Genomic DNA, 13,536 nt, shown 5'->3' with positions numbered 1-13,536 from the left:
ACTCATTGTGGCCAACAATTTTGTAGCCAACGTCAACGACCTTGGCCAAAACATCTACCCTCCCTCCCTCTTTTGCGGTTTTTGCAATTTTCGTCTGCTATTTGCATTTCAGCTATCGTGACGAAATGCATTGCAAATAATAAAAAAAGAAAAAGCAGCAAGCAAGCAGGCAATTTTGCATGTCAGCGAAAAGAAGCTTAAAATGATGAAGCGGTGAAGTGAAAATAAACATACTTCTGCGCTAAAATTAAAATTAGTTGGGTTAGGCCTGTCTTCGCTGCTTAATTATAATTATTTGCAACCGCTGAAATATGAGCGATTCATGCAGTTTGATTAGCGCAAAGAGAAAGTCTTCGCGGGCCAGTAATCTCTCGCACTTAGCCAAGTTAATGGCTAATCAATTTTATGTGCAATTTTTTCTTGCACTTTTTGCCGCTGTCGAGTAGTTATCTAGCGAAGATTATTCAATATCTGCCGGAAAGCAGGTGGAGTCCGACCCCCAACTCCCCAACTCCCAGCTTAAGTTGCAATCAAAATCCGATCCAATGTAATCTGCAAAAAGCGGCATCAACTCTAAACTTGAACTTGCAACGAGTTTGATTTGCTGCCCGACGACTGATTTTCCACCAGATTGGGTAACGCACAAGCAAAGTGCGTGTGATTAGGCTGCACTGTGAAAAGATTTTAAATTTTATTTAGATAGAAGCAAAAATATAGTACGGAAAAAAGTAAATTTCAAATGTTCTCACTTTGAGAATTTTTCTTCTTGACTATTCGAGAAAAAACGTTCTTGAAATCAAGAATAAAGTTTTCTCAAGTTGGTTTCTCGAGTGAAGTGATATTTAAATAGAGATTTCTTACAATAATACTATCTTCTTTATTAAATTAAAAATTTGTTGTTCTGTAGTTTTTCCATGTATAATTATTTAGTTGCATATAATGGGCTCCAACACCCATCTCGAACCCTCTGCAAAACTCCCCTTGTTTCACTCTGCTAACGCGATCGCTTTGGTTGCGCTCGACTTGCTCTTGTGGGTTGGACATTCCCCATCCTCCGCCCACTCGGTGGAACCCATGGGGATCCAAGTCGGTCCAAGTCGATCCCAGTCGAGCTTCGAGCTCCGTTGCAGCTGCACTGAAGTTCACTCAACCAGTTTCGGTTTGGCTGCCAACAAGTTCGGATCGCGGTTTGGGTTTATATATATTTTCTTCTTCACCGCGAGTGCGTTTTATCCTCCACTGTGTGGCCTTTATCACTAGGGGAATCGCCAAAAAATAAAACAGAAAAAAGGCAGGAAAAACACCGTTTTTGGCCAGCCCCAAGGTGAAAGTAATTTGTGCAAAACTCACATTACGCATTGCGTTTTTATTACTCAACCGGGCAACACGCACTTGTCGCTTGGATACTTAGTTTTGAGTTTTGAAGATCACAAAGAAGTAGAGCACGTCGTTAAGTCTACTTGAAATTCTCGTTCTAATTGCATAAGAGTATACTCCAGCTAGGGTGAGTCTTTTATTTATATTTAGTTATGTGTGTAACATGAGTATTCTATCAACATCTATAAAAATATACACAACAAGGGCTCCAATTGTAAGGGTAAAGATAGTGAGGATTTTAAGGAATAAGGAGATTATATTGAGCTCTAGATCATTATCATTATATTTATTGAACAAATAACAATTATACAATTTTCTATTACAATTTGAATATTTATATATTCCAATAATAGGTATCCCATAGTCGCCACTAAATATAAATTTTTCTTTCCGATTCTGGCTGTAAGCTTGCTCTTTTGTTCGTCATAGGGTTCACACCTAACTTTTGGTTCTAGTTCCAGTCCGCCCAACATTCAAAGCAGAATCAATGCCACACAAAACCATTCTATATACCAAACGGAAATAGCAGGAAAAAGGGGAAGGGAATTGCAAATGCAGTTTAAAGCGTTCAAGCCAAACAATTTCAATTAGAAAACAACCGCAAAGCGATTGCAAAGTTTTAACTACTGCGGCTGATTTTTCTTTTTCCTTTTTTTTGTATTTGTTGATTTGATTTTTCCTTTTGTCGGCCCAGAGTTTCACTTTCCGCTGCAATTTGCGCAGCGTTTAGAGAAAGGTATTCATTACCAAGGGCTCCTCTCGCAGCAGCTAAAAGTGGGAATGGAAATGGAAGTGTACTATAAATGGAAATGAGATTGCCAGCTCAGCACCCAATTAAATTGCCTTTCTCTCGTGCACCATTTAACTCCCTGTTAACTAGATTCACCATCCTTGTGCACCTAACCGACCAATTCCTCATTGTTCCCATTTCTTATCTTCTTCCGCAGATCTGCTAGCCGCCTGGGAGGATCTGCTCGGCTGGAGCGAGAATGCCTCGGCTGCCCGCAAGTTGCAGCAGGAGATGAGCGTGCTCAAGCACTCGCTGCAGCGACTGGGTGACAAGCCCACTCCCGAGCTCCTCGACACAGAGCCGGCCATCCAAATCGCCGTGGAGGCTCTCAAGGTGAGTGTGTGGAGTCAAAAGGAACCGAAAATAAAAGTAGACATTCAGACATCTAAAGAATTCGCGAAAATTTTCTTAACTCGTTCGACTTACTCGCTGGACTTACTCGTTGTCGAATTCTTTAGAACATGATGACTATTTTTTTTGTTAAACTCAAAACTAACTATTATTACTCCTCTCCCTTCAGTTGGAGCAAACGCAACTGGCCAGCTACAGGACCAACATGCTGCGCCTCAACGCCTCCGTCCACAGCTGGCTCACACGGCAGGAGAGGCGACTGCAGAGCGCCTTGGAGGAGCAGCAGGAACAGCAGCAGCTACAGGAGTCCGAACAACTCAAGCAGGAAGAGAAACCAATAGAAGAGAAGAAAGCTGCTGCAGCTTCCGTTCAAAAGGATCATTCAGTGGCTATTACAGTAACCGATAGCAATGGCAATCAAGTGGAGGCACTGGCCACAGGAGAAGCCTCCACCTCCACTTCCACGCCAGCCTGGGATGTGCATTCGCTTATGTCCGCAGAGCAGGAGTTCCACAAGCATCTGAAGAACGAAGTGAGCGATATGTACAGCGCTTGGGATGAGGCTGATGCCAGGTTAGTTTACCTCTTGAGATCTCCAAATAAGATCCCTTTTCTAACCTAAGATTAATCCATAGAATCAACACGCAACTGGAGATGCTCACCAACTCGCTGATTGCCTGGCGGCAACTGGAATCCGGATTGAGTGAATTCCACTTGGCTTTGGGCCAGGATAGAGGCACCCTCAAAGGTCTGGAGGGAGCTCTGGACAAGGGACAAGCCACGCCCGTGGAGCTGGCCCAGAATGTCAAGCTGGTGGCGAAGCTCCTCTCCGAAAAGGTGCACGTTAGCCAGGAGCAACTGATGGCCGTGCAACAGCACTTGGACCCGAATCACATCTACCACATTGCCAAGTTCACCGCCTCCAATGGTTCGCTCTCGGATTCGGGCATTTCCGATGGAGGCGCCACCTCCGATGGTGGATTATCCGAGAGGGAGCGACGTTTGGGAGTCCTGCGACGTCTGGCCAAGCAGTTGGAACTTGCTTTGGCGCCGGGCAGCGAGGCCATGCGTTCCATTGCCGCCAGGATGGAGAGCGCTGAAGCCGAGTTGAAGCATCTGCAGAATACCTGCAGGGATTTGATTGTGCGCACGGCAGCCAGCCATCAGCAGAAGCAGCAGAATCATCATCAGCAGGGTCAACAGATTGCTCCGAAAGCCAATGGACAGGTGAAGAGCAAGCAGCAAGCTGCCAAGAGCCCTCAGTCGCCGGGCAAACGCGGCAAGGGAGCGAGGAAGGCGCGAAAGAACGCTGGCGAGGATCAGCAAGAGGAGGAGGAGGCCAAGCTCAGTCCGGAACAGCAGAAACTAGTGCTGAAGCAGCTCAAGAGCCTGACAACTGCCGATGGAGGTGGCGGCGATGACCCCTCCGATGATCCCTCGCTGCTCTTCAACCTGGAAAGCGCCGAGGAAGATGCCGAGGAAGTGGATCCCGCCCAGGCCTCCAAGCGCGGATGGGCGTGGCGCATTGCGCGGGCCGCAGTGCCCATGCAAGTGGCCCTCTTCACCATCTTCTGCGCCGCCTGTCTGATGCAACCCAATTGCTGCGACAATCTGAACAACCTGTCCATGAGCTTCACGCCCCAGCTGCGCTATATCCGCGGACCACCTCCGATTTGAGGATAAGGGAAACGGAATAAGGAAACTTAGCAGGCCGCTAATCGTTGTAGGTTACCGTTACGTTATGTTAAGGCATTTAACAGCTGTAACTAGAGTTAACCAGCGCAACCCCGCCACTTAGGCAGAGCCACTACTGAGCTCGCTTTTGGCGCGCGTCTCCCGCGCTCGAGGTTTTATAAGACAAAAACAGAGCGCTCATTCGTCACCCTCCCAAAAGAGGTGCGACACCCAGAGGCAGCCCAATTTTATACGTCTAATTTAGGTAGCGAGCGCAAAAGAAACGCAATTTAAGGATAGTAAGGATATGTATTTGTTATTTCGGTTAATTTCCTACGAGTTTAGGTTGCAGTTCTATCGGAACACTTTGAAGATGTACTTAGGCGTTTGAATACAGCCACTTGAATACTGCCGCATAAAGATGATCAAAAACAAAAGGGAGGACCCAGTAATTATTTATGTTTCGTAACAAATGAATGATCAAATTGAGTGGCGTTTTTGTATACTTTTTTGTTTGAAAAACACTAAAGTGCCTACAAATGCGAACTGTGAACGAGAGAGGAGCAGATCAAAGGAGCAGGAGACAAAGGATCCAAATGAGAGTATCAATCCAAGGCAACGAAGCAAACAGAAGCTAAAAGCCAACAAAAGCACTACGGAGCTAGCAAGCGGAGCTCTCTACTACAGCGATTGAGAATCAGAGTTTATATTTTTATATGCAACGCAACTATACACAATCAGTGCGAAGACAACGACTCTTCGGAACCACACACACTTCATACGTTTTATGTCTATTATATTAATAGGATAAACCTTAAACTTATTTTGCAAAGCCGAAAAATTCAACAAAAAAACAAAACTAGAAATTATCTCTTAGGTTCGTGTTTGGAATTCCTAGACTTAGTTTATGATTTACCCACTCCTGGCAGATGATCAGTGTAATATACTTGTAAGGTTTATATACTTTGTGCGTTTTCAAAACTTTCACTTGGCAGTAAAAAGCAAAAACAGAAAAACATCATTTATACACAAAAAAAAAAAATTAAAGAAAAAGTATTAAAAACCATTGTTTCTATTTCTGTAAGCTTAAGACGTTGTTTGGAAATGGAGTTGTAGATTTGGAAGTGGGGTTGCAAATTTTTGAAATGGAGTTGTAGATTTACAAGTGGAGTTGCAAATTTTAAAAATGGAGTTGTAGAATTGGAAGTGGGGTTGTAAGTTTTGGAAATGGAGTTGTAGATTTGGAAGTGGGCTTGCAAATTTTGGAAATGGAGTTGTAGATTTGGAAGTGGTGTTGCAAATTTTTGAAATGGAGTTGTAGATTTGGAAATGGGGTTGTAGATTTGGAAGTGGGGCTGCAAATTTTGGAAATGGAGTTGTAGATTTGGAAGTGGGGTTGCAAAATTTTGGATATGGAGTTGTAGATTTGGAAGTGGGGCTGTAAATTTTTGAAATGGAGTTGTAGATTTGGAAGTGGGGTTGCAAATTTTGGAAATGGAGTTGTAGATTTCCCAAATTTTGGAAATGGAGTTGTAGATTTGGAAGTGGGGTTGCCAATTTTGGAAATGGAGTTGTAGATTTGAAAGTGAGGTTGAAAATTTTGGAAATGAAGTTGCAGATTTGGAAGTGGGGTTGCAAATTTTGAAAATGGAGTTGTAGATTTGGAAGTGGGGTTGCAAATTTTGGAAATGGAGTTGTAGATTTGGAAGTGGGGTTGTAAATTTTGGAAATGGAGTTGTAGATTTGGAAGTAAGGCTGCAAATTTTGGAAATGGAGTTGTAGATTTGGAAGTGGGGTTGTTAATTTTGGAAATGGAGTTGTAGATTTGAAAGTGGGGTTGTAAATTTTGGAAATGGAGTTGTAGATTTGAAAGTGAGGTTGAAAATTTTGGAAATGAAGTTGTAGATTTGGAAGTGGGGTTGCAAATTTTGAAAATGGAGTTGTAGATTTGGAAGTGGGGTTGCAAATTTTGGAAATGGAGTTGTAGATTTGGAAGTGGGGTTGCAAATTTTGGAAATGGAGTTGTAGATTTGGAAGTGGGGTTGCAAATTTTGGAAATGGAGTTGTAGATTTGGAAGTGGGGCTGCAAATTTTGGAAATGGAGTTGTAGATTTGGAAATGGAGTTGCAAATATTTGAAATGGAGTTGTAGATTTGGAAGTGGGGTTGCAAATTTTGGAAATGGAGTTGTAGATTTGGAAGTAAGGCTGCAAATTTTGGAAATGGAGTTGTAGATTTGGAAGTGGGGTTGTTAATTTTGGAAATGGAGTTGTAGATTTGAAAGTGGGGTTGTAAATTTTGGAAATGGAGTTGTAGATTTGGAAGTGGGGCTGCAAATTTTGGAAATGGAGTTGTAGATTTGGAAATGGAATTGCAAATTTTTGAAATGGAGTTGTAGATTTGGAAGTGGGGTTGCAAATTTTGGAAATGGAGTTGTAGATTTGGAAGTGGGGTTCCAAATTTTGGAAATGGAGTTGTAGATTTGGAAGTGGGGTTGCAAATTTTGGAAATGGAGTTGTAGATTTGGAAGTGGGGCTGCAAATTTTGGAAACGGAGTTGTAGATTTGGAAATGGAGTTGCAAATTTTTGAAATGGAGTTGTAGATTTGGAAGTGGGGTTGCAAATTTTGGAAATGGAGTTGTAGATTTGGAAGTAAGGCTGCAAATTTTGGAAATGGAGTTGTAGATTTGGAAGTGGGGTTGTTAATTTTGGAAATGGAGTTGTAGATTTGAAAGTGGGGTTGTAAATTTTGGAAATGGAGTTGTAGATTTGGAAGTGGGGCTGCAAATTTTGGAAATGGAGTTGTAGATTTGGAAATGGAATTGCAAATTTTTGAAATGGAGTTGTAGATTTGGAAGTGGGGTTGCAAATTTTGGAAATGGAGTTGTAGATTTGGAAGTGGGGTTGTAAATTTTGGAAATGGAGTTGTAGATTTGGAAGTGGGGTTCCAAATTTTAGAAATGGAGTTGTAGATTTGGAAGTGGGGTTGTAAATTTTGGAAATGGAGCTGTAGATTTGGAAGTGGGGTTGTAAATTTTGGAAATGAAGTTGTAGATTTGGAAGTGGTGTTGCAAATTTTTGAAATGGAGTTGTAGATTTGGAAGTGGGGTTGCAAATTTTGGAAATGGAGTTGTAGATTTGGAAGTGGGGTTGTAAATTTTGGAAATGGAGTTGTAGATTTGAAAGTGGGGTTGTAAATTTTGGAAATGGAGTTGTAGATTTGGAAGTAAGGCTGCAAATTTTGGAAATGGAGTTGTAGATTTGGAAGTGGGGTTGTTAATTTTGGAAATGGAGTTGTAGATTTGAAAGTGGGGTTGTAAATTTTGGAAATGGAGTTGAAGATTTGAAAGTGGGGTTGTTAATTTTGGAAATGGAGTTGTAGATTTGGAAGTGGGGCTGCAAATTTTGGAAATGGAGTTGTAGATTTGGAAGTGGGGTTGCAAATTTTGGAAATGGAGTTGTAGATTTGGAAGTGGGGTTGCAAATTTTGGAAATGGAGTTGTAGATTTGGAAGTGGGGTTGCAAATTTTGGAAATGGAGCTGTAGATTTGAAAGTGAGGTTGAAAATTTTGGAAATGAAGTTGTAGATTTGGAAGTGGGGCTGCAAATTTTGGAAATGGAGTTGTAGATTTGGAAGTGGGGTTGTTAATTTTGGGGCTGTCCATATATTACGTAATCACAATTTCGGCCAATTTTGACCCCCCCCCCCCCATGTAATCATTTCTTCATACAAAAAAAAAAAAAATTTGCCCTAGAGTAAACCTTTGGGGGCCCCCCCCCCCCCCTAGATGATTACGTAATATATGGACAGCCCCTTTGGAAATGGAGTTGTAGATTTGAAAGTGGGGTTGTAAATTTTGGAAATGGAGTTGTAGATTTGAAAGTGGGGTTGTTAATTTTGGAAATGGAGTTGTAGATTTGGAAATGGGGCTGCAAATTTTGGAAATGGAGTTGTAGATTTGGAAGTGGGGTTGCAAATTTTGGAAATGGAGTTGTAGATTTGGAAGTGGAGTTGTAGATTTGGAAGTGGTGTTGCAAATTTTGGAAATGGAGTTGTAGATTTGAAAGTGAGGTTGAAAATTTTGGAAATGAAGTTGTAGATTTGGAAGTGGGGCTGCAAATTTTGGAAATGGAGTTGTAGATTTGGAAGTGGGGTTGTTAATTTTGGAAATGGAGTTGTAGATTTGAAAGTGGGGTTGTAAATTTTGGAAATGGAGTTGTAGATTTGGAAGTGGGGCTGCAAATTTTGGAAATGGAGTTGTAGATTTGGAAATGGAGTTGCAAATTTTGGAAATGGAGTTGTAGATTTGGAAGTGGGGTTGTACATTTTGGAAATGGAGTTGTAGATTTGAAAGTGGGGTTGTAAATTTTGGAAATGGAGTTGTTGATTTGGAAGTGGGGCTGCAAATTTTGGAAATGGAGTTGTAGATTTGGAAGTGGGTTTGCAAATTTTGGAAATGGAGTTGTAGATTTGGAAGTGAGGTTGCAAATTTTGGAAATGGAGTTGTAGAATTGAAAGTGGAGTTGTAGAATTGAAAGTGGAGTTGTAAACGGAGTTGTAGAATTGGTAGTGGAGTTGTAAACGGATTTGTAGAATTGGAAATCTACAACTCCATTTATAACTTCACTTCCAATTCTACAACTCCACTTCCAATTCTACAACTCCACTTCCAATTCTACAACTCCATTTCCAATTCTACAACTCCGTTTACAACTCCACTTTCAATTCTACAACTCCACTTTCAATTCTACAACTCCACTTTCAATTCTACAACTCCATTTCCAAAATTTGCAACCCCACTTCCAAATCTACAACCCCACTTCCAAATCTACAACCCCACTTCCAAATCTACAACTCCATTTCCAAAATTTACAACCCCACTTCCAAATCTACAACTCCATTTCCAAAATTTACAACCCCACTTCCAAATCTACAACTCCATTTCCAAAATTTGCAGTCCCACTTCCAAATCTACAACTCCATTTCCAAAATTTACAACCCCACTTTCAAATCTACAACTCCATTTCCAAAATTTGGAACCCCACTTCCAAATCTACAACTCCATTTCCAAAATTTACAACCCCACTTCCAAATCTACAACTCCATTTCCAAAATTTGCAGCCCCACTTCCAAATCTACAACTCCATTTCCAAAATTTGCAACCCCACTTTCAAACCTACAACTTCATTTCCAAAATTTGCAACTCCATTTCCAAATCTACAACCCCATTTACAAAATTTGCAAAACCACTTCCAAATCTACAACTCCATTTCCAAAATTTGCAACTCCATTCTCAAAATGTACAACTTCATTTCCAAATCTACAACTCCACAACTTCCCAAATTTGAAACTCCATTTACAAATCTACAACTCTATTTCCCAATTATACAAAACTACAACTGCATTTACATACCACTTAAAACCCAGTAAGTAATACACTTTTAAATGGTTTCTGTTTATTTTTATGTATAAAAACATAAAATAAAATATAATAGAAAGGGGTCTGTATTCGTCTCGGAACTATAAGATTCAGATCAATGAGCATCGCCTTTCTGTATTTCCTTTCTTTCAGCGATGAACCTGGTTTGAAGCAAACATTCCTTCATAAGCATTCCTAAAATAAAACAAACGAATTAAATTAATGGAATTTATACATTTAAAGTTGGTCAATTATGTCAACGCAGTTATATGTATAAATGTTGTTAGTTAAATGTAACTGTAAACAAGAGAGCTATGGTCGAGTGCCTCGACTATTAGATACCCGTTACTCAGCTAACCAACATTAACCCGAATAGAAGTAATACGACGCCACCTAGCGTGAATCAGAGGTAACATCTAGCGAAAGGCATCAGAAGCGATACTACCGATATTAATCCAAAACAATCGATGTTTCCTAAATTTTAAAACGGTAGTTATAAAAGTGCTAACGATTATTTAACCATATTTATAAAAATTAAAAAAATTTAAATTTAATTACAAGCTCAACGCGGTAAGGCGTTCAATATTTAGACCATTAGTTGCTTTCGAGCAAAATACTGTTTTTTTGGAGAACAAAAGGATATAAAAGAATAACGACTTTAGCCACTTTTGCCTCTGTCTCTGTTTTTTCTTTAGTAGGCTTCGAATGTCTAATAACCAATCAGAATTCAATTCATTTTTTTCCAAAAACTAAACACTTGAAATGGTCTAGTCTGGTCAAAAATTCAAAATCTAATGTACAAAAAAACGAGTGTTAACTAAAAATGCTCTAAGAATCAGCGGGAAAGGGCTGCAAGTAGGGGGAAAAGCGGTTCCACCAAAAGAACCTAAAGAGATACAAGATACAAAAATGGCCTTGGCTATGCCCGACGAGGGCAACTTTGCTTATGTAAAGCAGGTTTGTTTGCTTATAATATTAAAATAAATAATGGTAGTGTTACGGAGCTTAACCTTATCAATTATGCACAGGTGGCAACGGACTGGCGGGAACTGGTCCGTGAGAAGCACCAGTCCCAGATTTTTTCACCCACGCTGAGCATGCTGGCGGAGGATTCCCAATTGCGAATGGTGGATACCAAATCCCGGACCCAGTCGATGATTCCGGCCGAAAGACGCGAGTCCAGCTTCTACCGGCACCGCTTTACGCTGGAGTCCAAGCCCGTTCAGATTGAGCGACGGGAGTTGGGCTCCATGGAGCCGGACTTCATCAAGGTCAGCGAAGGCGTATCGCTCTTTATCTATCAGCCCATCTACATCTCACCCTCCGCGAAGGCCTCCTTTATACCCTTTACCCCCAGTGACTTGAGCATCACCTCGACCAAAATGGCGGAGCCCATCAATGACGAGACTCCACCTGCGAAGGTCGAGCCCAATACTTCACCGGAGCCCAAGTCGCCCTAGTCCTTGAAATTCCCGCGATTCTACCTTAAACTTCTACCACTAAAGAGCAATAAAGCACTCTCGATGAATATGGGGGGATGTTCTGTCATGTTCAATAATTTTTGGTGGAAAATATCTCCAGATTTTCTAGTAAGCTGGCAATTTTTTTTATCAAATTATCTGAATTCAACAAATTTAACAAACAACCCAAACAAGCGTTTTTAGAGAACCGAAATTTGGTAATTTCAAACTAATTTTAATTTTGTAAATTTCACTGAATGCTCAGAAGTGTTCGGTATTTAGTACTACATTTAATTTGAAAGATTTCCTTGGAAAATGCATTTGTTATCCGTAATATTTGTTATTCTCGTCTAAATTCGATATCCTGTTTGCCTTCCATCGAACATCCTCAATCTGTAGGACGTCCGTTGACGTTGATGGATCTGCGCCAAATGAAACACACTGCAAAGTTGACCTGAACAGGGGAACACCACCTACAAGTATGTAAGCTCAAAGACAAAGATAGAACCCAGAAACAAAGCCACCCAAACTTTATATAAAGCTGAGCTTATGTAAAGTATTCAACCAATGAAGATAGAGACAAGTAAATGCATCCAATTTCCCCTCTTTTGAGAGATGGTGTCTTCTCTGTCACGCACACAGGCAGCCGCATCTGTGCATCCCTTTCGTTCGCATTATGGTGTAGTGCTGTCCCTGTCTACTGTTAAGGCCTTAGCCAAGGCACAAACCTCCGTTAAACCTCTGTTAAAAGATAAAACTCAGAAAGAAGAGTAATAAAGAAAAGTAGAGGTAATCAATAGGAATTATTACACAGGCCAACAGTGTTTTTGGTGCAGCCCTATGGGCATTAAATTGTGTTAATATAGACGGATATAAGCATATCTGCATACTTAGTTTTCGAGTTTAACGGGTGGTATTTGTGCAATCGCGGTTTGAAAAAAGTAGCAACATTTTATATTTTCATTTAAGATATCTTCGAGGGTCTGTGCTCAGTTGTAATAATACCTATGCCAAAAAATTGCTTAGATGCCCTTCTACATTATTGCACTTAAGGTTCCATCATAATTTGAGTCAATCACAGCCTATGAGCCATTGAAGTAATTTGTTCACCTCTATTCCCAACCAACTTGATGCGGTGAACACGCTTAAAAAAATACAAGGAAAAATATGTGCCCTAAAATATTTTACATGCATCTAGAGGCGTCTTTTCCCGAATTTTTGAGATAAATCCCACTATTGTACTTCGAAAAATGGAATTTATAGAATTTTTTCCGTAAGAATGGAAAAAGTAACAAGTATTTTAGAGTCACTCTTTCGTAACGAGTGTGTCGTGATTTTACACAGTAGGCTTTTTAAAGAAAATTGTGGTGGGGATTTTTTTTAAGGCATATTAACCCCTTAAAAATATAATTTGTCTATGTTCGGCGCCTACTGCTAACCAAATTGAAAGGCACATTCTTACGAATGTGTCAGATATTTATGTAAAATGGGATTTAAAAATAGTTGTTACTTTTTAAGTTCTTACGGAAAAAATTCTATAAATTCCATCCTTCGACGTACAATGGTCTTATTTGTCTTAAAAATTCGGTGAAAGACGCCTCTAGATGCCTGTAAAATATTTTAGGGCATATATTTTTCCTAGTATTTTTTTAAGCGTGTTCACCGCATCAAGCTGGTTGGGAATAGAGGTGAACAAATTACTTCAATGGCTCATAGGCTGTGATTGACTCAAATTATGATGGAACCTTAAGTGCAATAATGTAGAAGGGCATCTAAGCAATTTTTTGGCATAGGTATTATTACAACTGAGCACAGACCCTCGAAGATATCTTAAATCAAAAAATTAAATGTTGCTATTTTTTTCAAACCGCGATTGCCCAAATACCACCCGTAAAACGCGAAAACTAAGTATGCAGATATGCTTATATACGTCTATATTAACATGTTTTAATGCCAATAGGCCTGCACCTTTTAAAAAAGTCCATTTTGTTGACCTGTGTTATCAATCCAAACGATAGTAAATAAAGTCTAGACTGAGTAGTTAATGGCTTAGTTATTTTCCTTAATGTTGCGGATGACCAATTAAAAGTAAGAAGTTAACAGGAGCTTAAATGTGGTAAACTGATGGATAACATTTTAATAAATGTAAAATTAAATACAATTTATTGGAATTCAATACACAAATACAAAATTTAACTGTAAGTGATTACTAATCACTGATTATGTTTTTATTATTAATAACTACTACTTGTTTTTATTGGTTACTGTTTTTCTTAAGTGGATTCCTTCCCTCTTCCCTTACATATTTATAATTTGAAACATATTTGAGTTAAAGTTATAAGTCAACCGACACCTCAACTTTACCTTCAGATGATCCTCAACCACATCCAACCAAATAATGAAAATAGAAGCGTGTCAAGTGCGCGAACAATGAAAACATAATTTTGTTTACGCCTCGAGGGTTA

The 13,536-nt window shown here is 39.9% G+C and overlaps 2 protein-coding genes across 7 annotated transcripts in view; both read left to right on the top strand.

The window, feature by feature from the left end:
* The window catches only part of klar (klarsicht), a 124,492-nt gene extending 119,236 nt beyond the window's left edge, over window positions 1-5,256 (top strand). For all 6 annotated transcript variants that reach the window (XM_070215693.1, XM_017155814.3, XM_070215694.1 and 3 more), the window contains 3 exons: window positions 2,325-2,500; window positions 2,688-3,091; window positions 3,154-5,256. In XM_070215693.1, coding sequence (XP_070071794.1) covers window positions 2,325-2,500; window positions 2,688-3,091; window positions 3,154-4,195 — 1,622 coding nt within the window. In that variant the 3' untranslated portion in view covers window positions 4,196-5,256. The remainder of the gene's footprint in view (window positions 1-2,324; window positions 2,501-2,687; window positions 3,092-3,153) is intronic.
* Window positions 5,257-10,345: 5,089 nt separating this feature from the next.
* On the top strand, window positions 10,346-11,139 carry LOC108066997 (uncharacterized). The gene is made up of 2 exons (XM_017155809.3): window positions 10,346-10,568; window positions 10,640-11,139. The coding sequence occupies exons 1-2, from the start codon at window positions 10,521-10,523 to the stop codon at window positions 11,069-11,071; spliced, it is 480 nt and encodes a 159-aa protein (XP_017011298.3). The 5' UTR covers window positions 10,346-10,520; the 3' UTR covers window positions 11,072-11,139.
* The last annotated feature ends 2,397 nt before the right edge of the window (window positions 11,140-13,536 follow it).

Source organism: Drosophila takahashii, chromosome 3L (genome assembly GCF_030179915.1).
Source record: "Drosophila takahashii strain IR98-3 E-12201 chromosome 3L, DtakHiC1v2, whole genome shotgun sequence".
Taxonomy (NCBI): Eukaryota; Metazoa; Arthropoda; class Insecta; order Diptera; family Drosophilidae; genus Drosophila; species Drosophila takahashii.
This window is presented reverse-complemented; position numbering and strand designations above follow the sequence as displayed.